This window comes from Perca flavescens, chromosome 10, assembly GCF_004354835.1.
Source record: "Perca flavescens isolate YP-PL-M2 chromosome 10, PFLA_1.0, whole genome shotgun sequence".
Classification (NCBI taxonomy): domain Eukaryota; kingdom Metazoa; phylum Chordata; class Actinopteri; order Perciformes; family Percidae; genus Perca; species Perca flavescens.
Window position 1 is genome coordinate 16,262,135 of NC_041340.1, and position 26,353 is coordinate 16,288,487.

The 26,353-nt window shown below is 39.9% G+C and overlaps 1 protein-coding gene across 3 annotated transcripts; it reads right to left on the reverse strand.

Annotated features, from left to right (window-relative positions):
* Window positions 1-25,721, reverse strand: mbnl3 (muscleblind-like splicing regulator 3). 3 transcript variants are annotated; one of them, XM_028588935.1, is made up of 8 exons: window positions 25,368-25,721; window positions 18,862-19,854; window positions 12,474-12,638; window positions 11,470-11,673; window positions 11,140-11,376; window positions 9,481-9,634; window positions 4,824-4,918; window positions 3,204-3,308 (listed from the first exon to the last, which is right to left on the reverse strand). In XM_028588935.1, the coding sequence occupies exons 2-8, from the start codon at window positions 19,033-19,035 to the stop codon at window positions 3,291-3,293; spliced, it is 1,047 nt and encodes a 348-aa protein (XP_028444736.1). In that variant the 5' UTR covers window positions 19,036-19,854; window positions 25,368-25,721; the 3' UTR covers window positions 3,204-3,290. The 3 variants fall into 3 exon arrangements, with proteins under 3 accessions (XP_028444734.1, XP_028444735.1, XP_028444736.1); XM_028588933.1 differs by lacking the exon at window positions 4,824-4,918 and having other exon boundaries at window positions 1-3,308; XM_028588934.1 differs by lacking the exons at window positions 4,824-4,918; window positions 25,368-25,721 and adding an exon at window positions 19,935-20,319 and having other exon boundaries at window positions 1-3,308.
* Between the last annotated feature and the right edge of the window lie 632 nt (window positions 25,722-26,353).

The window sequence follows — 26,353 nt, forward strand, 5'->3', positions numbered from 1 at the left end:
GGTGAGCTAACCAGGGGCCCTGTTTTTACATTTCTGTTAGTGTACTGATTAAACAAACAAGATACAATGTGGTAATGAGTGAGTTAGAGATGCTGTTATGTGTATTTTAGCCGTTTCTATTCTAGAATAGTCTTTATTCTAAGCTAAGTTTCTGCAGATTCGAGGTTCATATTTAGCAAAAACATGAGAGCAGAATCGGTCTTCTCATCTAACTCGGAAATAAAACAAATAAGCGCATTGTTCCTTTAAGGGACACATTGATACCAATTCAATGTGAACTTAAGGTAGCACAATGATTTGGGCTCCCAGATGGTAAAAGGCATTCATTCAACCACCCAAACCATGGTCAATTCCAGGGAGCTCTACTTCCATGTTGCCCCCATTGAACACAGTTGGCTGTGTTAATGGGTGGTAACTGGTGAGGGATTACATCTTTGTCGCAGCACTACTAACTCCTACTGGGTGGTCTGTCTACACTATTGCTTCTGTGTACAGCCTCCCCAGTGGAAAAACAAATGCTAAATTTTCTTCAATTTTGCCCCATGATTATACCATTGTTTATAGGTGCATTTTGGGTACTTTCCAAGGGAGGGGTACAACAACTGACAAGCAATAAATGGTACTGGTATGTACCTGTATGGTGTACATTTGTAAAATACTGCTCTACCTTTTCTGGGAGTGAAAGATATTTCTAAAAGTAGTCACACCATCCATTGACATTAAATATAAATCTATATAACAATACACATACTTTAATATGTCTTAACACGGTATCAGCATGGTACCTATGTGACCTCAGAAATAGTCTATATATAGTGAATCATTACATTTCAACATGCCTGTCTTTTAGAAGGGCATGTGTAGAGTTTTTGCATTAGATACATTCACGACACAATAACATTATTTAAAATGAATAATGTTCAGTGGCAAATGCCATAATATCTGCAGCATTTACAACTAAACAAGTATGCAATCCATTGTCTTTTTCAACACACTTAAGTATGCACACAACTCACTGATCTATTTCTGAACATTAACGATAAGACAGCACAGCTGTCTCAGAGAAGAAACTAGTACAGATGTGATTTACTCTTATACTAACACTCCAAATAGCATATCTATCTTTGAGCACTGGTCTGTTCTTACAGTGTATTGACAGTGGTGGGTTGAGGAGACTTAAAAGAGGCACATTTGAATTTGGATAAAAGTTATTTCAGCCCGGTTTCCAGGCTGTTACGTTCAATTTTTCGCACCTAAAGCAATTCCTTACAGTCATTTGAAAACCGAATATCCAACTGGTTTGTAATTTCTTACCATCAGACATCAAACGGGTGATTTATTCCTCCATCTCCTGACTTTACCATAAATCAGTTCTGGCTATAAACTGGTGTGGCTGCAATATTCAGAGTCTGACTACTTTTGACAAAAAGGACACATCAGTAGAAAAGACGACACATTATAAAGTCAGACAGGACATTTTCAAGTTCTACGCTTTCTCCCTGAAGAGCCATAAAACATAAAAATCTTGTGCCACGTGTTCAATCCAAAAGCTGCATGAAAGAAGAGAATTACACAAACAAACTGCCATTTTACGTAAAATACATCTCTGAGTTTGAGAGGGAGACATTCATTTAGAGGAATTTTTCAGGTATTGCATTAAATGGGGCAGCTACTTGCATATACCATCTACCACTTGGCACATGCAGACTTTAGACACAACACAGGAACAGGAAACAAATCCAGCTCCCATCTTGTGCAATAACTCTAACATCAGGTGTAAAAGTTGAAGAAGTGCCAATTATAAAAGTCTGTAATCTTAGATCTGATTCTCATCGCATGATGAATTATTATTTACTGTGATTTCAGGTGAGTTGAACACAGGAAATTTGGGTTTGTGGGGGAGGCCAAGAAGTGAACTTGACTACACCTGGAGATTATCATTCTTTTACACCATGTTTCGATATCAAATCATGAAGGAAACAGGACAAACAACCCTTCTTTTTCAGTCATTAGACAATTACCCATCACAGCCATGACTAAAGATACTACATCACTTAAATTCAACTGTTTTAATAACATGACCTCACCTGCTTTAATGCAGTTTGTTTCTTAAATCAAGAAAGGCGCATTCTTAAAAATCTCTCAACTCGGCCCCTTTAGTATAGAAGTGATTGAATGCTAATGTTATGTCACTCTTTCAGTGTGTAGTTCCTTAAGATTGTTGCATTACATAAAAAGTAATGTCTCATATGATGCTATTATCCAGTACCAGATATTGACTGTGAAACCGGGAGACAAAAAAACGTTTCAAATCATACTTAACATTCATGAAACGATATAAATGTAAAGTGGCGATCACTGTTGTTTTAGTTTTAGAATAGGAGCTAAAAGTTGATAGACAGTATTTTTGTAACAACAAATATTGCCTTTAATTGCAGATAACAACATCTTTCAGTGTATGCTGTCAAGTGTTTTTAATTATTTGGGGAAACTAAGTCTCCTCTGCAGCTGAGCAGATAAATCAAAGGCACAAACAAATGAACAACTTGTTGGCGTTTCATCAGGCAAGATGAGACCATGAGAACAAACTGAATGGTATACATGGTACAACACAAATGTTACATTTGTAGCCATCTTTAAACGTAAACATGACATGATATGAAACACTATTTTGACAACACATACTGGTTGCAGACCAGCAACGGGTGGTCTCAGTTTCCAGTATTAGCTTTTCAGAGTTTCTGACTTTGGAACAGTCAAAAGTGTTCGGCCGCCTCATGTGATGGCTCCAACCTATTAAGGACATGTAGTCTTAAATGTGTGTGTGTGTGTGTGTGTGTGTGTGTGTGTGTGTGTGTGTGTGTGTGTGTGTGTGTGTCTGAGTGTGCGCGCACATATCTGCTGCACTTTTAAGGTGTGGGCATGTATGGCTGTAAGAACGTGGGAGCTATATTGCTCAGCCTGATCAAGTCAGTATGCATCAAGATGGCTGCTTTAAAGCAACAGTAATACGTCTGGGCTTATATTGCATGAACCATCGCAGCTTTCTTACGTTCATAATATCTTAAAAGAAGTTTCACACTCAGTCAGTGTGCACTGTAGGCGAGGCACATGTTCGCTCCATTCAGAAAAGATGACCGCCCTGGTGGTGCGCAGGTTACAGGGACTTTAACTGGAGTTTCGGGAAAGGCTTACTGAGTTAAGCGCCACAGGAGCCGCCACCAGCAGTTTGGGGACAGGACAGTAATGGGTTTCCATGGGAACGCACTGGAGCTCCACTGGATCAGGAGTCAGAAGCTCGGAGGGGTCTAATGGAAAAGAGAAAGGGAGAGATGAAAGGAGGAGCAGAGAATTCAAACTTCAAAACAGTAACCTGCAGTGATTCAGTAACCTTAAATTAATATTTATAATGTAAAGTAAGTATTGAAGCCACAACTTGACAATATTTGGTTTTCAAATAACTACCACAGCATGTGGTCAAGGTGCAATAAGACAATGTATTTTTGAATAATTGTTACTATAATTATTTTGAATGAAACTTTTAAATAGCCATTATATTACAGTAAAAAAATCTGACAAATTATGTGGATTAGGATTTTCCTTTGGAATTTCTTCCTTTATTCTAGGTTTTAAAGGTCCCATGACATGGTGCTCTTTGGATGCTTTTATATAGACCTTAGTGGTCCCCTAATACTGTATCTGAAGTCTCTTTCCCGAAATTCAGCATAGAGCCAGTCCCACAATGAGCTTTCCTTAGTATGTACCATTTCTGTGTCTGTAGCTATTGAGGAGGAGAGTGGGAGGGGCAAGGTGGAGGGTGGGGGTGTGGCCTTGACCAACTGTCACTTTGCTCGTTTGAAAGCCATGATGTCTCTCTCTCATGGGTGGGCGAAATTCTCTGGGTGGGCAAAGCAGAGAAAGGGAAGGTAACCTTGCTCCTTATGACCTCATAAGTAGCAAGATTCCAGATCGGCCCATCTGAGATTTCATTTTCTCAAAGGCAGAGCAGGATACTCAGGGCTCAGTTTACACCTATCACAATTTCTAGCCAATTGGGGACCATAGACAGGCTGGGGGAACTCATATTAATGTTAAAAAACCTCATATAGTGAAATTTTTATGCCATGGGACCTTTAAAAAACCATTCAGACCAAATGTAAAACTCTCCATTAGAAACCAAGTTGCACTAAAATGGGATTGGTGGTTAACAACTTCTTAAAGTAAATACAAATAATATCAACATAGCACACTGTATATTGGAAATATATATATATTGCAAAGATATTTTCCTATATTGCTCAGCCAAAGGCAACTGCTAAACCTCCTTGCTATTTAGAAAATTCTTTTATGAAATGTGTCCCAATCTGTATGATAGAAGACTGTATATTAAAGGGAATTCACTTAAAAGAAGAGGAGAGTTGTGGATTGGGTCGGGGACGAGGGGAATTTGTTAACTTTTCTGTACAACTTGTGAGTGCAAAAAATCAAAAAAGAAATTGTTAAAAAGAAAGAAAAAAAGAAGAGGAGAAGCATTTAAATTATAGCAGGGTTGCTACCGATGCCAGACCACATACTGTACGTCAAATGGATTACATAGGAGACTGAGACAGACAGTGGGGCATGATACACCAAACTACGACATTTAGATGAAAACTAACTTATCACTTGCTCCGACTACAACAGATTGGAAAGTGAAGCCAGATGAAATGTGAACATAAAACACTACAGGCAGGTGTTTCTTTAACATGATGAAAGAAGACTACGTAGAGGACTCGGACCTATTGATCTAAAAAATAAAAGAGAACTGAAACTAAAGAGCAAACCTGATTCGAGGCGGCAGATTCAGCGAAAGGAACATTGGTGACTGGCGTCGAAGCCGACGGAACAGTGGAGGTGGTGGCACCGTGCATCATGGGAACTTTTATTCAGGCGAGTCAGACGAAAGACAGAGGACGAGGATGTGGGCGGGGAGGAGGAGGAGGAAGAGGAGGAGGAGGAGGAGGAGGAGGAGGAGGAGGAGGAGGAGGAGGAGGAGGAAGGGGGGGGGGACAGGAATGATATGGTTACCATGGCAAAATGTGTCGGATCAAAAGTCAAGTGATATTGCCAGGATGAACAAATATCAAGACACATGCAAACAAAATAAGAGATAAATTACATATTTAATCAGCCAACCGGTTACAAAATAAAATAAAATGCACTGTTTCACCAACAAATGGTAGTTAAACAAACAAGGCAATACACAGTCATACAATCTAATCAGAGAGTATCTGATATATTGTATACAAATGGACAGGGCATGTGTATGGAGAGAGCAAATGATCCATAAGAAATGAAAAACCTTTTTCAATAATGTCACAGCTTCAATGTGACAGTCGTGTATATCTTCTTCAGAAAGAGTCTAAAGCAGTCTATGAGTTAATAATCATAATTTCGTGATTTTTTCAGATTGAGTGACTGATTGGCTTTGCAAGATACATTTTAACATCTCACTTTCCCTTTGTATTCACTTCATACATGTCTAGAGATGAAGGGGTTTTAGACAAAGACAGCACCAATTTAATTTCACACTAGTGTGTTCTGCTTTTTCATTTTCAATTTAATTATTAATATCCAAAGCATGTAGGTAAAAGGGGATACCAAAGATAATGTCTATTTTTTGGGGTGAATTAAAGAAAACTCGAGTTTACAAGTCATTGGAAGCACTACTAAGCCTGAAAACGGATACATAAGTCGTCTTTTTTGGGTTTGGCAAGTCTGAAAAAATAAACCCTTATGATGTCAGGAGGAGAGGTATTTATTTTTTAAAACCTTTGTACATCCACACAGGTGTTTCAATAATGTTTCCTAATTAGACCTCTTCTCAGGACTGTGTGGGCGAATTCAACTGCATTTAATAAACATCTCACTTACACTTCTGCTGGTTTGGTTGTACTTTGTACATACACTGTTATCATTGCTATAATAATACATCGAGTTTGATAACTTACACCTGACGAGAGATCTAATTAACCTGAGTATTTTAAAACACCTATGTGGGTGTGCAGAGTCTTTAAAAGAAGCTTCCCATACAACCATACTATTTAGTATGCCAGAAAAAGATTTAGTATGTCAAATACAGCATGCCAAAAATACTAGGATGTCCTACTGCATCCGGTCGGATTTTACAGCATGCTTTTCTGGCTACTCTGACCCAGAATCTTTTGCGCAGAGGGTCAAAGTTCAAGGCGCAATGTTATGAAGTAGTATGTCCCAATTGTATGCATACTGCATGAAACACTGCGTTTGTCAGTAGTATGCAGTAGGCGGTTTCAAATACAGACCTTATCTTCTAAACTCTGCAGGTGGTATGCATTTACCAGGTATGGAGAGTAGAGATGCTTTTGGATGAATATGGGAAATGTAGGATCTGGTGTTTTTGGAGCTGTACCCAAGGCACAAGGCACTAAAAATATATCTTGACTTCTGCTGCTAACCCTAAATCTATCTCTTAACACATTTTTCTTTTTATGTATATGTTGTCAAGTTCGTCATTTGCTGACGACTATCCGTGTACCCCCTAAGGACCAAAATGGAAATAAGTATACTAGCTTTACTGAGTTATCCATAAAAAAAAATCTGAAAATGTTTTCACAGGGGCCATATCCTATCCTTATTTTTTCAATTTTATTTTAATTAACAAAAAACATCAATCAATCAATTTCATTGTGGTTTATAACATCAACAGTCACATTTGTTCTGCCTTCTGAGTTTAATACTTTTACTGACAGCTAAATTATTTTCCTAATGTATATTACTATCATATCAGCATGCAGCAGTGGTAAATGTAATATAGATGGACACACACACACACACACACACACACACACACACACACACACACACACATCCACAAGATTTGTGGATTGATGAGAGATCTGCAATTAAGATCAGCATCGCCACAACTGACACTGTATCTTCCTTTTCTATGTGTGTCTTGATTCTGATATGATTATTTCAGAAGCATACAATATATTTCTGAATCATTGTTAACATCTTAGCACTATATTATCACAGATAAGAAGCCTGGCTCACTGGTCTGGATAGACTTAAGTAAACATGTTTAATAAGTAAATTGTTCAAAAAAGTAGCTGCATTGTACATGTACAAACTACTACTAATAATAATAAACTAATATTTTATTGTTGTATTTTTTAGTATCAGTTTTGTGAATATTTTCCTCACACAGCTTCAATGAAAACTGGGAATCAATGCTTACTCAATTAAGACCTGTTTATCTTAGTTTCTGGGAGGTTTAAGGGGGCTGGTACAGGCCAGGCCTGGGTAGGGATAACCTACAGGGAGTCCCCTCACCACAGAGTCTGGGCACTGGGGTTTTCATAATCCCTACAGCACACATACAGTTTACACACGCATGCACACATACCAGGCATGCTCGCACAGAGAAATAAATGAATTACTTGCTTACACAAAAACAATGACTTGTTAAACAAACAGGACATCAATGTGATTGCAGACAATAGACATGATGCATTGAAGAAGACAATGGGCTGAAAGCTCCACAATGAAAGTCTGTGTGGGCCATATGGTCTTCAGTAGCTGACACAATAATCTGTGTTTTTAAAACATTATCTATTATTTTGGGGTGCCCTGTTAGCCCGAGTGTTCAAGGCACTGCCATGTCATTGCAACATCCCCAGTTTGATTTCAACTATTTCATCCCCAATCTCTCTCTCTCCCCGGAAAGTTGTGCTGTAACTGTAAAACATACATGATTTGTAGTTAATTGGAAAAAAACATGCTAACCAGTACAGTCATGTTTCAATTAATCTATCAATCATTCAGTAAGGCCTCCTGTCCACTGCGACATACAGTATAGTTACGGATCTCCAGCTATGATACAGCAGACCTACCAATGTCTCCTGAGGGCATCATGCACAGAACAGAGCCTGTCACATTATGTATAGAAACAAAACAAGAAATGGATGAGAGCAGACGAGAAGGACAGCAGGAGGAGAACAAAAAGAAAACAAGGAGAAAGAGTTGTGGTAAAGAAAAAGGTGTAATCGGCAACAGCAGGTCGATGCGAGTCAACAGGTTCAGGTCAGTGCAGGTAACACAAGCGACATCAAGGCTGTCACAGATAGAGCACACGTGTGCCGGCACTCAAACACACACAAGACATTGAGGCTTTAATCAGTATTAATATATTGTAGAAGTGGTATTTCAAAGCAGAAATACATGAAGATAAAACCTGTTAATGTGCATGAGTATCTTCACCACAGAGCAGGTATGTGGGTGTTTTGCTGTAGACCTTAGTGTTGTATAATTTAGGCATGTTGCATATCAATAATTCATGTCTGAAAGCCTTCAAGCATTTCACTAACCACTGTTTGCTTACAGTTAACATGACACATAACCGCAAGTGTTAGTCTTGTTTCATTATGTTTTAAATATATGTTAATAAAATGCATTTTCATAAATACTATTTCATGGCCCTATAGGATTTCTTTTTTCACTGGCACATCTTCATTTTCATCTTTGGTTTAACCAATGATTCTTTATTCAATTCAATCAATTAATTATTTAATCTATGAAAGGTTAGACAATTGTATATTGACAAACCCGGATATTCAAGTTAATTTATATGTACATAAAATAGACAAAAGCAGTAAATGCTCAAATTTAAGAAGATTAAACTGGTAAATATTCGGTATTTGTGCTTGATAAATAAATTAAACGATTAAATGGTTTTAGAAATAGTTGGCAATGAATTCTCTGTCAATCAACAAATTAATTACTCAACTAATTGTTTCAGCAGTAATTTCATCCAATAAACAGTGATTATACATTTCCAGCCAACCCATCCTTCAAATCTAAATAAAACCATTTAAATCAAGTCTCTGCTGATTGTTAAGTAACAACCAAACAGCCACATGAAAACCAAAACAATCTCAAAATCATGTCAGAGGACCTTACATATGGTTGAGAGTAGTAGGACTGGTGTTGGCTATCTCCTCTCACTTTCTTTCTTTACACTGCCAGCTGCTACTTTCAGCCAAAACACATGCAACTTTGCTTTTAAATCGAAGAACCTCCAAGAACCTGCAATGCATGCACCCACCAATCTATGCACAAACAGTCCCACATAATGGCTCGACTCTGATGTGTTTATAGTCTGATGATTACTGTAATGTAACTTTGCTTTGGCTTCAACAGCTCTCATCAGTTTAGAAGTTATGGAAGGAGTAAAGGCAAATGGTTACACTGTAGAGAAGCCACAGAATGTTGCAACTACGCCTGTAACTCCCTGTATCCCACAATATCACCTAGTCGCCTCACATAAAAACTCTTGCAATGTCTGCCCAGAATCAAGCTCCATGATTCCAGTTTATCTCATTCATGTATGGTAACTGTATGGGCTGTGTTTCAGTGTGGGTGTGTGTGTGTGTGTGTGTATGCGTGTGTGTAGGGACTCACCACTGGGGATGAAGGCTGTCTGCTGGAGCTGCATGTTAGCCAGGGCTTGCTGGTAGTGGAACATGCTGGGGTTGAAGACGGTGGCAGCGGCTCCGTTGCTCTTCTCTAAGATCGACCTCTTTGGTAGCGGCTGCATGGCACCTGGAGGCAGAGCCTGCAAGGAGAAGAGAATGGGCTCTTTAGAATCAACATCCAGTCGGTGTGGATGTTTCTGTTTACCACCACAAGAGGACACTGCGGTATCTCAGATTATCTGAAGTGATGTAGGACAGCCCAGAGGTCAGGCCATGAGCGAAATGGGATTGCTATGATTTCACTCACTGATAGGGCCGGAGATGAAACAACAAACTGCAGTGGAACATAACTAAGATGAGAAATGTGCTACCTTTTTTTTTCACTTTTTGGAACATGCCTATTGGATTTGGGGTTTTTGCACTCTACCAAGAATCTTCATTGTTGAAGCATAACCAATTTTTTCAACTCATAACTAAGATAAACATTTACTCATAACAGGGAAAGATAACATGAATACACACACATATATATCATATTTTATTTAAAAATTGTATTTGTTTTTAATTAATTTAACATTAAATCAGTGAATAGTAACAGCAACAAAAACCAAAGGAATGCCAGAATATATCAACTTTGGATACAAAATGTGTCTAATTCCTTTCATTCTACTATTATGCATTTTTTTCTAACAGTGTCTTTCTTGTTTTTCTGCATCAGCACTGAAGATTGACCTGAATATGTTACAGCTGCTGCTAACTTTAGCCCTTGTAGCTGAAAGTACAGGCTTAGGCACATGCATGGTAGCAGACATTCATGAAAAAACATAATCCTCAGACTACATTATCAAAATTCAAGCTGGCTGGGATACTGTGATACCCTGATCCTTCATTGCATCAGTAAACAATATCCATTAGGGGACAAGAAAATCTTCTACTGTTTCACTGCTATGTTAAAGGTCCCATGGCATGAAAATTTCACTTTATGAGGTTATTTAACATTAATATGCATTACCCCAGCCTGCCTATGGTCCCCCATTGGCTAGAAATGGCAATATGTGTAAACCGAGCCCTGGGTATCCTGCTCTGCCTTTGAGAAAATGAAAGCTCAGATGGGCCGATCTGGAATCTTCTCCTTATGAGGTCATAAGGAGCAAGGTTCCATTTCTGCCCATCTGAGCTTTCATTTTCATTTTTTTTCAAGTTTACCTCCCCTTTGTCTGCTTTGCCCGCCCAGAGAATTTGGCCCACCCATGAGAGAGACATCATGGCTTTCAAATGAGCAAAGTGGCAGTTGGTCAAGGCCACACCCCCCCACCCCACCCCCTCCTCCTCCTCAATAGCTACAGACACAGAAATGGCACCTACTAAGGAAAGCTCATTGTGGGACTGGCTCTAGTGGCTGTAATTCTGCACCAAGGCTGAATTTTGGGAAAGAGACTTCAGATACAGTATTAGGGGACCACTAAGGTCTATATGAAAGCATCCAAAGAGCACCATGTCATGGCACCTTTAAGCAGATATGGTGAACTTTTGAAAAGGTGAGTATTGGTTTACACCTGTGTGTGTTTAGCATATCATAGAAAAGCATTTTATGTTTATTTATTTTTTGTAAAAAGAACAAAGAGTTCTCAGTATTTGGACTCACCAAGCCGGTGGACGCTGTGTGACTGGCTTGGTGCTGTGCAGCCTTGATCCGGGCCTGCAGGTGAGCCGGGGGATGGAAGTACTTGCACTTGTCTCGGCTGCAGCGACCTTTAATGTAGTCCATGCAGACGATGACTGAGTTCTCACTACAGTCCACCATGCCGGCCTCTAGAGGGTGAGCGTAGCGGCAGTCGCTCTCACCCCGCGTGCAGTTACCGCGCTGGAATTCTCGACAAACCTGGGAGGGCCAGCGGGAGCACTGATCAACTTTTACCTTTCATCATACTTTGGCCAAACATAGAAACACAACAATTGCGTGCAGGCCACATACCTCCAGCTTGTCTGTGCGCATATGTTTTTGTGCAGAGGTACCGTTGCCCATGGCTGCCAGGCCGGTGGGACTCCCAGGGACCAGCAGGGGAGTACTGGGCAGCAGCTCAGACATCAAGCCCATGCCTGGGCCCATGTGGCTCAGATATGGACTGAACGCCATACTGGGACATGTTGCCAGGGAGGGTGTCATTGAGAATGTTGTCTTAAGGAAGGAGAGAAAGGCAGAGACGGGACAGACAAAACATATTATGACAGAGCTTTATCTGGCTTTTGTGAAGGATTTGGTAGCAACATTACCAATGCTGTGGGTTTTCTACAGCAATGAGAACCATGCATGAACCAATGCAGTTGCCTATATCTATGCTTCTACTACTTGAAACATTAATAAAACCTGCACATGAGTAATATATAAAAGATTGTGCATGTCAAGTTTCAAATTTCCTTATAAAACACGGAATAAGACCAAGCTACCTTCACTGTTGCTAAATAAAACTTCTCTGCATCATAATCTACTTTGTGCAAGAGTTGTAACCAAAGATATGACAAAAACTAAATTAAACAAAAACTGATGTGTAACATGTCATCAAATTATTAATAATTTTTTATTAATTTAAAAACATGTCTGTATATAATTCATACTGTAAGGAAGCCATATATATGTATATACTATTTGCATATATATAATAATAATAATAATAATAATAATAATAATAATAATAATAATAATGAGTAATATATAAGTAATAGGCAGAAGAATGCTCTTCTTTTTTTATTCCCTATGTTATCTTTATTGGGGGACAGAAGTTAGAAGAAATTTCATAACTTGATGCCAGCACTAGCAGAAAGTTAAATATTCTATTATTACAAATTAATTGCCACTCTATTGCTGGAAAAACATCACTCAAAGTCCACTGAGTGCAGTTAGTATTTTGATAAATAAATGACATTTTCGAACACACTGCATTATTTGAAAAGTCGTCGTTTTTAGTGCGGGCTGCTCACTATGGGCTGCAACTGTGTTCCGGGCATCATGAACTGCATCTGTTGAGCCAGCATGGCTGCTGCGGCCTTCTGCTGGATCAGGTTGTTCCTCCCGTTAATCTCCAGCTGGGTTTTCAGGTGTGGCGGTGGGTGCAGGTATTTACAGTTTTCACGGGAGCAGCGCCCCTGATGAGGAGAGAGGCGGGAGGACAGATGAGAGTGAGAGCAGACCGACGGGGTGACACAGAGAATAATGTGACACTAAATCAATCAGGGTGTGCCTTGACATAGAAAGCTCACCTTATGCAGTAACTGATCTAAGTTTAGCAAAGCACTCCTTAATATGATAAAGTTCAATTTGTCAAACTAAATATCAAGAGTCAAGCGTGTTTACAGAGCAGAACTACAAACTATGTACAGTATATTCTGGTGAAATAAACCACTTTCTAAAAGTGTTCATTCAAATTATGTAATCAGAGTAAACAGTCTGAGCAAAACAGAAATGTAGAAATGTAATTGCCGTCATTTAAAGTTGTTTCCACAAGCAAATGATTTTGATCGTTAAGGTACAGTCAAACTTTATACTGTTAACAACTTTTTATGTGAAATGACAGGTGGAGTATTTGAGACAGCTTTAGATTTTTTCACAGCAGACACAAGATGAACCTCGCTGATAACAGATAAAGCTGGAGAGTGAAAACACATGCTCGACTCTCACCATCCCGTACGACGGATTCTGTATCTCTACCTGGTAGTTATCAGTCAGTCGATAAATAAGTGACTTTACAGGAAGAGAAAAACGATATATAATACAAGTATATGTGATTGACTGCAGCAGTTGCACTTGTTTGGTTCAGAAAAGAGCTAAAATGGGATTAAATGGAGAATAGAGACTAGTTAGCATATTTTCTTCGTAATAATAACGTTTTGTTTACTTGCATTTGCACTAAAACTTGCATAATACTGTCAGTGGTGGTGGCAGTCTTCAGATCCTTTAAGCACTTAATTAAAAGTAGCAACACCACAAAAGGATACACAAGTAAAAGTCCTGCTTTCAAACTTAAACAAAAGTATGTATTATCAGCTAAATGTACTTAAAAGTATCAAAAGTACTCAATGCAGAAAAATGGCCCCTGTGAATGTTACACAATTATATATTATTATTAGATTAGATGTCAGCAGCATTTTACTGTTTTAGCTAAAGATATATAACAATGCAACATATCTTATAAGCTCATCATATGTTTTATATGTAAAGTATTAATCTTAATGTAAAGAAATGCTAGAAATGTCAAACAAAAAAAGTATAGAGTACCAAATCTGTACTTAAGTACAGTATTTAAGTAAATGTAATTCCACCACTGGACTTTATATATACATACCAGCTTTATAAAGTATTGTTGGAAAGATAATCTCTAATTATTGGTTTCTTCATGATCTTTATTACTGGTCACCTCTAGGTCAGAACAGGTTGGCTTAAACTCAAGTAAAGGACAGTTTTTATGAAGTGTGTCCCAATAAAGACAATTATTTATAAAAAATAAAATGAAACATGCTCATCTAATGAACACAGAGAACTATTCATTAACAAATGAAGCATGTTGGCTGAGCCGCGCCGCCGTAGTCTGCTGTTGGGCTGATGTAGTCAAAGCATTTCTATTTGTCTTGTATGCAAAGCACATGCAGGCTCAAACAATGACAGCAGACAGTTTGTGTGACTGTAACCAACGTCGTACACGTGTTTGAGCAAGGTAGATTCCCTTTATAATAAATGTAAATAAACAGCAAGAAATGGTTATAAAAGACATTCCCAAAGGTCACATAGCTCAGCAATATAGATATATAGATAAATAGATAGATAGATAGATAGATAGGTAGATATATAGATAGATAGATAGATAGATAGATAGGTAGATATATAGATAGATAGATAGGTAGATATATAGATAGATAGATAGATAGATAGATAGGTAGATATATAGATAGATAGGTAGATATGTAGATAGATAGATAGATAGATAGATAGACTTTATTAACATTTTAGGTTATAAATTAAACTGAATATTGGTTAAAAGCTGAACGCTGTAGAAGGGCAGTTATAGTTTCTCTGATGAGCAGATAACTCCATAAAAATGGCACCTGGTTAGCTCACCTGGTAGAGCAGGTGCCCATATATAGAGGTTTACTCCTTGATGAAGTGGTTGCAGGTTCGACTCTGACCTACAGCCCTTTGCTGCATGTCATTCCCCTTCTCTCTCCCCTTTCAAGTCTAAACTGACCTATACAAATAAAGGCCTGAAAAAATGCTCCAAATAAATCTATAAGTGAGTAATCTTGTGAAACTATGGATCCAAAATAAGAGTTTCAATAACTTCATACTAACTTAGGTTGCTATAATTCTGCATTTTAGTAAGCGGAGGTTTATCCTGATTCAGGACCGACAAACAATTTTTAAATTTTTTCCATTTGTCATTATTAGCTTCATGTCAAACCCTAAATCAGATTTTGAGCCACTTTTCACAATTAATTAATTTAACAATTAATTTTGCCACAGAACATCGTTAAAGCAGTGTCCTTCCTCCCTGACGGAATTTGTGGGGAAGGTGAAGATGGTGCTGCATGAACACTGCAGGTCACACACAAAAAAGCTGCAGTCTCCATTAAACCCCTGGGCCGGCAGCAGCTGTACAGCCCTGCAGATGCAGATGAGCCGTTAACCTGCTAAACTACCTCCACTGAGCGTCAGCCACATGCTCTGTCGTCAAACCACACCCGCATGAACCAGCTCTCATCAGGTGATGGTGAGATTGCCGCACAACTGGCGACAGAGAATAAAGAATGGTGGAGACAAACTGACGTCATGGTGCAGAGACTTTGACGGTGATGGATGATGTCGCGCTGAGATGAGGACACATAAAAAAAGGGTTTCAGCAGCAGGACAGCTTTATAGGACAACTGCAGTGTCTCCCATACCAGCTTCCAGGAGGGACTCACAGGATCTCACCCACAGGACAAAAAGCACACAAGCAAAACATGTAGCAGCCTGAAAAATGGTCAGGATGGTACACAATGGCAAGGCTTACACAAACGCTGTTGCCTAGACTGGAGATGCAAGCAAGCTTTTCATCAGCGAGCTGTGTGTTTAGGGATGAGTCTGTAATGTGGAGTCCCATGAGCCCAGCAAGCCTGCTCAAACTCACAGGAAAAGCAAAGTACCTATTAATAAGCCTATCTAAGCACTTTATGCATTGTGTGCTCCAAAAACCAAACGTTGGACCAAAAACATTGATACAGATACACAAAACCTTTATAAACGCTATAAAATCTGGGGTAGAGAATGAGGCCAATGAAACATGGGGTCGAGGTGAGTAATGAGTCGGGAATCTCCTTTTGGTTCCCATAGCAACACACTACGCAACACAGAGAAAGTCCCTGTTAGTTCAGTACAGTAGTGTGCTGTTGATGCATTCAGAGAGACGAAAGAGATGAGACGTTGATTCAATGAAATGATGAATAAACAGATCTAAACAGTTCCCATATTGATACAGGACAACCTTGATCTTCAGTAAGTGGATCATGATGCTCAAGTTTTTGTTCATTCTTATATGTGACAATGATGATGTTGAAACAGCTGACTAATTGATTAGTTGATCGGAAATTTAGTTGGCAACAATTTTGATAATTGATGATAGTTTGACTCTAAGGATGGCAGCGTCGGTCTGTTGGTCGGTCCAACTTTGAAAATAACAACACTGAAATATTTCAACATCTATCTGACACATTTCGTTCAGAGATTTTATCTAGTGCCACCATGAGGCTGACATTTTGGGTTTTTAGTAAAATATCTCAACAACAAATAAACGGATTGCCATGAAATTTGGTATGGACATCTATGTTATTCAGCTGATTAATCATAATCACTTTGGTAGTCCCCTGACATTTCACAGAGCCTCACAAAGCTGCTCCAAACTCTTAGTCTTGTTCGTGGAAAAATGCCAAAAATACGCTGGTTCAAGCCTCTCAAATGTGAAGATTTTTACTTCCTGTTTTTACTCATCTGATATGTTAGTAAACTCAGTATGCTTTGGGTTTGGAATTGTTTAAAAAAAAGCGTCTTTAGCATTTTTATCTATTTTCTGTCATCTATTTTCTGTCATGTTATCCACCCAAAAATGTATTGATTGATCTACAGTATTCTGCGGATGAATCATAAATGAAAATAATTGTTAGTTGCAGCCCTACCATGATGTCATCCAATGTCACACTGCTGTTATATATGCTGTGCGTTGTGCAGATGTGATGTCCACACTAATTATTTAGGATGACAGCAGCAATCCAGTTAACAACATAAAAAAAAGACCTAGGCGGTGAGCTCCCTGCCTCCCTCCCCTGCAGCAGGTTCAGACCCACCAGACAGAGCTAATGGAGGAGCAACAGAGACTGACAGCGGTCGGCTCGGACCGGGCCGGAGATGCCAGATATGGGAAGGACGGTGAGGAGGGAGGCCATTAGCAGATAAATCCATAAAATTAACAAAGAAGGGAGGGGAGGGCGGAGAGCAGGAAGAAGGAGTGATGATGTAGAGCTGCTCGAGCGAGGTGCTTCTTTGTTTATTCCAGTCAGTTGCCAAAAAAGAACGTCTGTCACATGAGAATAATCCTGAACAACAATGGTGACAGAAACACTGCTGTAAAGAGGAGGTTGTTGACATACTGTGCTGGCACTAAAGCCTCTCTACAGCTCCTGATAAAGAAAGCCACTTTGACCTTCAACTGTCAGTTCTTTCTCTCACTAACAACATGACCCCGGGGCTTCACACATTGAAAGTGTCCTTTAATGCTTGTTCACTGCCTTTGGTACAAAGCAGTTTGCCTCTTTCTCCCATCAATGCAACCAGTTGAGAGCCAGGCTGTGGCTCTGTGCTAAAAACAGCTGTGCCACTCAGGAAGATCAAACTATCCAATCGGTACGCACTCCAGTGCTGTTGCTAGGCCCCCCTCTCTGTTTCTCTCCCTCTCCCTCTCCATCTCCCTCCTGCTCTGGAGGACATAACACAGAAAAATGGCTGAATAATAAATTCAAACTCAATAAACGAGGAGACGGCAGCTGCACTCAGACAGAATGCCCCTTGTCTGGGTCTCACTTTTTCTCTGCATGAAAGCTGGTCGAGCAAAACAAACACGGCGACACAGCAACAGTCGGTTCTCGATTTTAGCATAATCGGCCCTCGATAGTCGGAGCTCTTTTAAAATACAGTAAAGCATCATCACTTTTCAGACTGTTAGTTTTTCCGCTGTGTATGAGTGGAGCGAGTGTTGTGGTTCTGTGAGAGTGAGGAGAGAAGCTGAAGTGATGTTGAAGCAGCATGATCGACAAGCCCACATCCCTGATGGACAGACAGACTGTCGGCAAAGTGGCTTTATGAGAAATTTCCATCACGCCTTGGCAAAATAGAAACAATGAATATCTTGATAACCAGAAGACCTTACTCTGACTTTTGTGTAACTAATAAAAAACAAAATCAGAACAGAATAGATAGCTGCACAGTGAGAACCATGTACATTTAATTTCAAACGTGTTTGTGAGTCTGGGCGTCTACACAGGCCAACAATAAGAGGAAAGAGAGGACTTCTGAAAATAACGTTAGCTATTCTGCAGAGGAAATTACATCCATTACAGTCACAGAACGTACATCCCACAAACAATTGTTAACCCTTACATACACTATGAGATTAAATTTGTCCACCATTAAAGAATTTTTAATACCATTTATACTGTGGTAACTATCCCTTTAATACATCTGGTTGTATCACCCACCCTTTTTCATCACTTTAGACTCCATGATGATGACAGGCCAAAATTTTTATATTGAGCTGGTATTCTCAATTTTCTTTAAATATCATTCTGCAAGAGACTTTTTTAATTGTTAATATAGACAACAAACTTGTTTGTTGGAATTCACAATATTAAAAAAAAACAGAATCACAAAATATATATATATATATATATATATATATATATATATATATATATATATATATATATATATATATGAAAGTCTAAAAAGGGTGGATCAACTGACCAACTGACTTGCTAGGTGTCCAGGAAATTGTTTAGCTGAGGTGGTGAGCCACCCACATCCTGACACATCTCCTCTTTCAAACAATTTAGTTAGTACATAGATGACACCCTAAACGATAGTCACACTCATTAAATATATTTATAGCGGAGGTAAGCCACCTCACCTGAAACAAAGACCGCCTTTGCTGCAAAACACAACAGGAAACCCTGGTTTGAGTGTATCTGTGTGTGAATACTGTGCCGAGCCAAAAGGCATTAACTAACTTGACACCGGTCACAAAGCATGTGTTTAAACAAACACGATGTGTGATGTCTGTTGCATTGTTACCTTGAGTGAGTCAAAGCAGGCGATGACTCGGCCATTCTCCACATGGCAGCTTCGGGAGGGGTGAGCAAACTTGCACTCGGCATCAGACCTCGAGCAGGTGCCTCTCTGAAACTCACGACACACTTCCAGGGTCAGCCATTTGGTGTCCCGCCCCATGGTCATGCTGACAGCCATCAAAGTTGCTCAAAAACACTGAGCACCGGTGAGGGCAGATGGACGGAAAACTGTCTGATGAGAGCAAGGGTGACTAATAGTGATGCAAGAAAAAGAAATCCCCAACAAATCAGAAACAGAAGCAAAAATATTTTCTTCAGCGCAAATAGGCAGCGAGTCCTTTCAGATGGTGTATTTTAGTGGATGTTTATTTGTTCTTCCTGGGAAAAGTGGCAGCTGAAGTTTGAGATAGAGTGGGTAGACTGTGGGCAGAGGCCAGCTCTGTTTCGAAAGGGGAAAAAAAAAGAAAAAACAGAAGCTACACATAGGACATCACTCTGGCATGTGACACAGCGTCTGTGCCTTCACCTGAATCGACTGACGCCCACCGTAAGTCACCATTACATTCACGTCAACATGGCCGGGGCTGGGGCAGTCACTGCAGTTATGTTTGAACGGCCTGAGAAAGAAGATTTCTGTAGAACAAAAAGAAAAGCAGAATCTTTATAGGGATGGTGTCCTTGCAGTGATGAGACGAGGTGGCGGCTCAGCTCAGGGTATGTGGGGACTGCAGCTTAGCAACGTGGGATGGATGACTCTGTGGTTGTCAGGATAAAATATAGCCTCCATTCAAGGCCAAGCACACACTGAGCCCCGTCCTGCTCTCATCCAGCAGTAAACAGCAGCAGACAACTCCTCGCAGTAGGCACTTTGGAGTTCCACTTCCTCCTCTTATTTCGGTCTCTTTCTCATCCCTCCTTAGACGTTGTCTATTCTTCTGTTGTCATCCTCCTCACTGACCTCTCTTCTGCATGCCCTGGCTTGTTGTCTAGCTGTGGACTGTAAAACAGAACAGAACATTAATTCAAAGCACTGACAAAAAAGCAGCCTGTTGAAGAGAAAAATGTCGAAGCTACAACCTCGTGTGAAGCTTGTTTAAACGAGGGTGATGAGGACCACGAGGCAGGACGGTGGACAGGAAAGAGCCAAAGGGAAAAAAGCGAGGACAAACAAATAGGAGAACAGAGCATACGGAAGGGAGGGAGGCAGCATTGAACAGGAAAGGGCAAGCTATGTCTTGATTAAGTGATACAAGAGAGAGAGAGAAGGAGAGTGAGAGAGGGGAGAGAGAGAGAGAGAGAGAGAGGGGATAGAGGGAGATTGCAGGCAGGACAGAGACGTCACTTAAACTCCCCTGAGCTCCACGGAGCAAAAAGTAATTGACTAACTTGACATGAATCATGCTGCAATATACTGTGAACAGCCGTGTCCTTGAAGTCGCACTGGCTGGCATGTGTGTGGTCGACGCTGATGATTCCCAGACAGTTATTAATGTGAAGAGAAGGAGTAAAAAAATTGGATAGACAGGGCAGAAAGAGAGGGGGGGGGGGGGTGGGGGGTTAGTTCTTCACAACTGCAGCTTCTGTGCTCAATGCGAGGCTCCAGCCAATCGGACAGACTTTTGCAGACACACAGAGAAAATCACCGACCAATGACAGGGCAGTTTCCACAGCAGCTCCTCCCTCGACAGAGCCCGTCCTTGTTCCTCCCAGGATTTTTTCACAGTCATGGCTGAGCCACATGCTAATATTCAAACTGTACAACAACTCCAAAGAGCTTCTCACAGACGTGGAGGAGTAAGTCATGCCTTATTGAAACTGGAAGTGGACTATACTGCAGTGAGATGCAGGGAGGATGCATGCTGTGCAGGGAGCAGAACGACGTGTCCGGACACTAACTGAATACAGATAACAATCAGTGAGGTGGCTCAATAAACATACACTCAGAGAAGAAACTACAATTTAGTTTCACAAGAAAAGGCAAAGTCCCAACTGCATTTAGGAGTTGGTAAAAAATGGAGAGAAAGAAAGAAAGAAGGCTGTCATGAATGAAACATAGTAGTACATGAATGCACAAAGTCAATAAACAATAGGCGATATGCAGTAGAGGAGGAGAACAAAAAAACAGGAGGAGAGGGGGACTGGAGCAGATATTATCAGTCCCTGCGTCTGATGGCGGCAGACACAGACGGAGGAACCAACGGGGTGTGTGTGTGTGTGTGTGTGTGTGTGTGTGTGTGTGTGTATGCGCAGATAGACAGCCCAGTAGGAGAACACTGCAGTGGAGTGGGAGAAGGAGGGATAAGGGGGAGGCGGGAGCTGAATTGATACACCCACCACCTTCAAACACAAGAACAAAGACACATCCCAGCCCAAAAAAAGAGGCAGGAAAGAGAAATGAGCAGGTACAGCAACTGCTTTGCTTGCTTAACCATTATGCTTGTCTGTGCCTCCTCCTCCTCCCAGCATACCTACAGATCGATAGAAACTTTTCCCAGGGGGATAAAACAAGCACTCCTCCTGCAGCTTTGCCTGTCCTGCATTCAGGTCCACATCAGTGTCAAGCAACCTTGCTTACGCACACCCTGACGACGCAGCTCAGAAATATACAACCCGCATCATCAAAATGCTCCTCAGCAACACTCCTCACTTCCTCGCCTCGCCACACCAGACACCAAATGGCGCACAGTTGCCATTACGACCATTCTTGGAAAACTACACAGCAATGCTGGCTCTCCTCCAGTGCCATTCTAGTTTATATGGCACCCTGTGCTTTTAAATATACACAGTAATGACCTTTCACTTGCTGAAATATACTGCTGTGACTCTGCTTTCCAGGAGTTTCCCCCTCAGGAAAATTTCACCAACTGTTTAACCAAGCCTCCCCTTGTTAGCTTTACCTTTGGCCTCTATCAGGGCCTTTACAGGTACTGGAAAACAATGGAGGCAGTTAAAAATCATGCCAAGGCATAATTTTTACGTCGAAATGCCCACTTTGTTGTTACATGTTCGTGAACAGACAGAACAACCCATCAGAGCTATTAGTAAGCTAATAGATCTGAGATTCAAACTAAATAGTAAGTATGTTTAATAAGTTTGTTAGTTTTTAATGAATAAGTGGTTGTAACCTCGACCATGCTCAAAACTACTAAAACTAATGCAGCCATGCCAGCTGCGCTGTGAGGCTGTACTTATGCAGCTTTAGTGCTTCATGCTAAATATTAGCATGCTAATATGCATAATGTGTACCATGTTCAGCATATTAGTTTAGAGTGTTAGCATGCTAACATTTGATAATTATCCCTAAACACAAAGTACAGCTGAGGCTGATTACAATTAATTTTGCAGGAATTTGTTTATAAAGTATTGATGATAACTCCAGAGGAAAACTCCGGAAGATCACCAACATTATTACAATCATCATGGGGGAAACATAAGGTATGAAGTATTTCATTAAAAAGCCAAAATATAACCTTATGTTGGCATTACAGGAAAAGTTAGGAGACCACCAACGTCGCTAGGATTCAACTTCTGGTAACCATGAATATACAAAAAGCTCCAAAGTAAAAACATAATATATACAGGAAAGCGTGTAAATAGGATTTACTTACTCAACAGTACATGTAAATAAATAAAAATGGGTAATTTAAGCTTTTAATATACACAATATGGGTGTGACTAATGATTGTTTTCATTATCGACTAAGCTGCAGTTTATTTTCTTGATCAACAGTGACAACATGCCCATAATTTTTTTAAGAGCCAATAGTGACATGTTTAAATATATTTCATGTATTTAACAGGATATAAGACAAGTTATCAAAATAGTTGCAGATACATTTTCTGTAGATCACTTAATCTATAAATAGACTGATAGTTTCAACACTAATAAACACATAAACTTAAAATGTAATAAATTAAATTATAATTAAAGAAAAACTGTAATAAAGAGTGCACATTTTGTACAGACATAATCTTGGCCTAGTGAACTTGTCCGACCTTTACAATGCAGCATAAACAGTCATTTACAGGGATGCGGCATGATGAATAAATATAGAGCGCCCCAGTTAAAACAGTCATTGCACTGCTGCCAGGTGTCTGCAGTGAGAAGAGGGGCTCCAGCAGTCAGTAGGTGGGGGTCAACATGTAGGTGGAACAGGATGGGAGGAAGTATAAGGAGGACAGATGGGGGTGGCTGCTGTTGACTCCAGCGCACTGCGTCCATCATCAAACACAGTGCACCAAAGGGCTACCGGCAGTGTAACCTTCACCGGAGCTCTGACGTCTGCATTATGGCTGGTGTGCCGGCTGGGTGACTGCCACCTTGACAGGGAGCCCTGCACCTTATCTGCTCACACTAATAGATAGCCTTATATCAATAAAATTGTGTTGGGCATGCATTAAGTTAAATTTAAAGTGAGTACCACATTAACAAATAAATAAAATACAAAAACCCTTTTATTTCTCCTTTTAGAATTTTCCCTTTTTCTTTTGCACAATCAGGGTGTAGCCAGGGGGACTATTTTAAGGGTCTGTCATTTTAATTTCTTCAGCAGCAATTTTGGTGGTTTCTAAATTTTTAAATTCTACTGTTGTACCTTTTTTAATTCCTCCAAATGAAGAGCACTGGATAAATGTAATAAATGTGAATGCAAAGTGTTTTTTAGAAGAAAATTCATGTGTGCTCACTGCTGGAAAAAAAAACGAGATAATTAAAAAAAAGTTGAAGTGGCAGTCGAAATACAAAAACTGAGTATCATGTATTGAAATAGTAGTTAAAATGGAAGAGGTGAAAGAAGTTAAAGTTTCAATTTAGGTGTGAGTGCTAAGTGAAGTTGAAGTGCAAGTGCTAAAAAGATGATGAAGATTCAGATGACCTGCAAGTGAAAGGAGTCAGTGTTTAAAAATTTCCCATTATTGCACTTGTGAATTATTATTGTGACTTGCTCTAGATTAACAGCATTTTGTGAATATGTTTAATGGGGTTTTAGCCTGATTGTATGCTAATATGATTACAGGCTGATTTAGGCTTGACAGCAGGTTGACAGAGAGAACAAAGAGATCACAAAACTATGGAGTTTAGTGTTTCACCAACTGGGGAAACACTGTGAGTGATTTAAGCATGTATACATTGGAAAAACACATTGGCTCATATCTGTTCTCCAACTATAAACGTTATAGTTCACAGTCAACTCTTTTGAGAGCAGCGACAAGGATGGGTAGAGAACAGGATAAGGTCGATGACAAATGTGATTGATTAAAAAGCACAAGGTGGAAGATCCATAAATCATAATGAGAGTGAAAGCTAGCTGCCTGGAGGGAGGGAGCCAAGTAATTAGGTTAAGTATCAGTAATCCTTTTAGCTCATTAAAGCACCACAGTTCACATTCAAACAAACATTCAACAAGCCTATCCCATCATACAGGACAATATAGCCTGCAAAAAGCATGAAATATTTGCAGTTTGACTTGCCTGTTGCACTTTTAATTTAATCCAGGCCCTGGAGCTTTCATTTTACTTTGCTGGCTGTGTGCTGGGGTTTTCACATCCCTGTGGTGAGATCATGAAAAGTAACTGTGTGGAGAAACAGTGCAGGTATTATAGCTGAACCAATAACGTATTGTCAGCATACCATTTTTGATTTGTTATTGGTTGTTTAATGGTTTTATTTGCAACATAAAATATGGAGCTTCCCAGGCACAAAACGTGTGTCTGTGTCAAAGGGGAAATGAAAACAGGTTATGTGGGAAAAGTGGCTGCATGCCCATGTGTGTTTGCCAGTGTTTATATTAAGTAAAGAAAAACTAGCTAGACAGGTGCAGAGTCCACAGCCTGGAGGGAGCAAGAACATGTCTTGACTGGCTGTATTGGTAAATGATAGATGCCTAGATGATGGCAATACATCTACTGGAGGTGTGTACAGTATGTGTACTGTAGGCAAATAGTGACAACATAATACACTATGATGTCTGACCCCTAAGGGTAAACAAGGACAAGACTCGACCTCTCTGCACTTCATGCATGGAGGCTGGCTGCACACATACAGATAGATATTCAGGAAGGAAACTGCAGGTGCTCTTCACTTCTAACATTACAGTGGACAGATAGACTCAGAAAGTAATTTCACATTGTTAGCACTTCACTCTCTAGCATGGCAACAAAACAACTTGCACTTGAAACCGTGGCACTGAGACAAAACTCTGCATATTGCATTTAACCAAACCCCTTGTTTGCAGATACCGCATTCAAGGCATTATTTGTATGCACACAAAGCATAGCCGTCAGCTATCAGCCAACCTACCCAACACAGGCCACATATAAAGGTTATTACTGCTGTGCCTAGGTGTAACAACGCAATTACGCCCGTAATTAACAATACCAAAGACAGCTTTGCACTTCCACGCAACAAGAGTGGAAGAGGCGTTTTAAATGACTGCAACATGGATTAAATATAAGACTAGGAACGTAGCATTAATATTGCTGCAAACTGCGCCAGACGTGCTCAGCCTCTTACCTGTTTACAGTCAAGTCGGATTCAGATGTCTTCTCCTAAATTAACGTCGGTTAAAATGTTTATTTGATGTTTTTTATCCACAAAGACTCGTTCTTAGTCTGATATAAAATAAGTATTGCGTAGAAGTGAAAGCGGAATAAGAAATAAAAGCGTTATCGCTAGCTAGGAATAATAAAGTCGAAGCAAGTAAAAAAACAAAAACGTGTTATACCGCCCTGAGTGAGTGAGAGAAAGAAGCGGGGTCTGGCTGGCTGGCTATGTTTGCTGCAACTAAATTTGCTCGGCTGCAACACTGACTGAACACACAGCAAAATAGCAGATTTGGAGAAAAAAAATCAGAGGGAGGGCAAAATGGTGAGGGAGGAGTTGGGAGAGAGAGAGAGAGAGAGAGTGTATACTTTCGTGTATTAATTAGATAACATGATTAGCATTGGGGGGAAAATCAATGTCACGACTAAAGCACGGCAATAAGGTAGGCTGCCATAAACACGTCACAGGTAGACACGAACAAGACAGGTATAGGATTACATTTATAAAAGGCAAATTAAAGTCTTCCCTCGAATGACTCATTACTGAAGTTTAGATATTTCACCCTGTCAGATTAACATTAGCCAAAAAAACATAGGCATGGTGGATGCATGCTAGCAGCAGCACAGTTTTTCCGGTCAAATATCACACTTGTTCACAGTTGTTTGGCTAGACATACTGAATATATATATTTTTGTAAATTGAAAACAGGCGGTATAGGCCCAGTAGAAAGCTAAAATTGATCCCAAATATGATCTATAACTTGTGTATAAATGTATTTGGGGCTTTCAGATTTTTGGCATTAGTTTTTTTAAATTTGGCAGACAAAAATTTAAAACAGGATTCAGGTTGTTAAAAGTCTAATCCGAATTTAAATCTGCCCTTAAACTTAATTTATATATTTCGGTAGACAATTAAAAGCATATACGCGGTTCTTACCCCCAACCGATCTCTGCCAA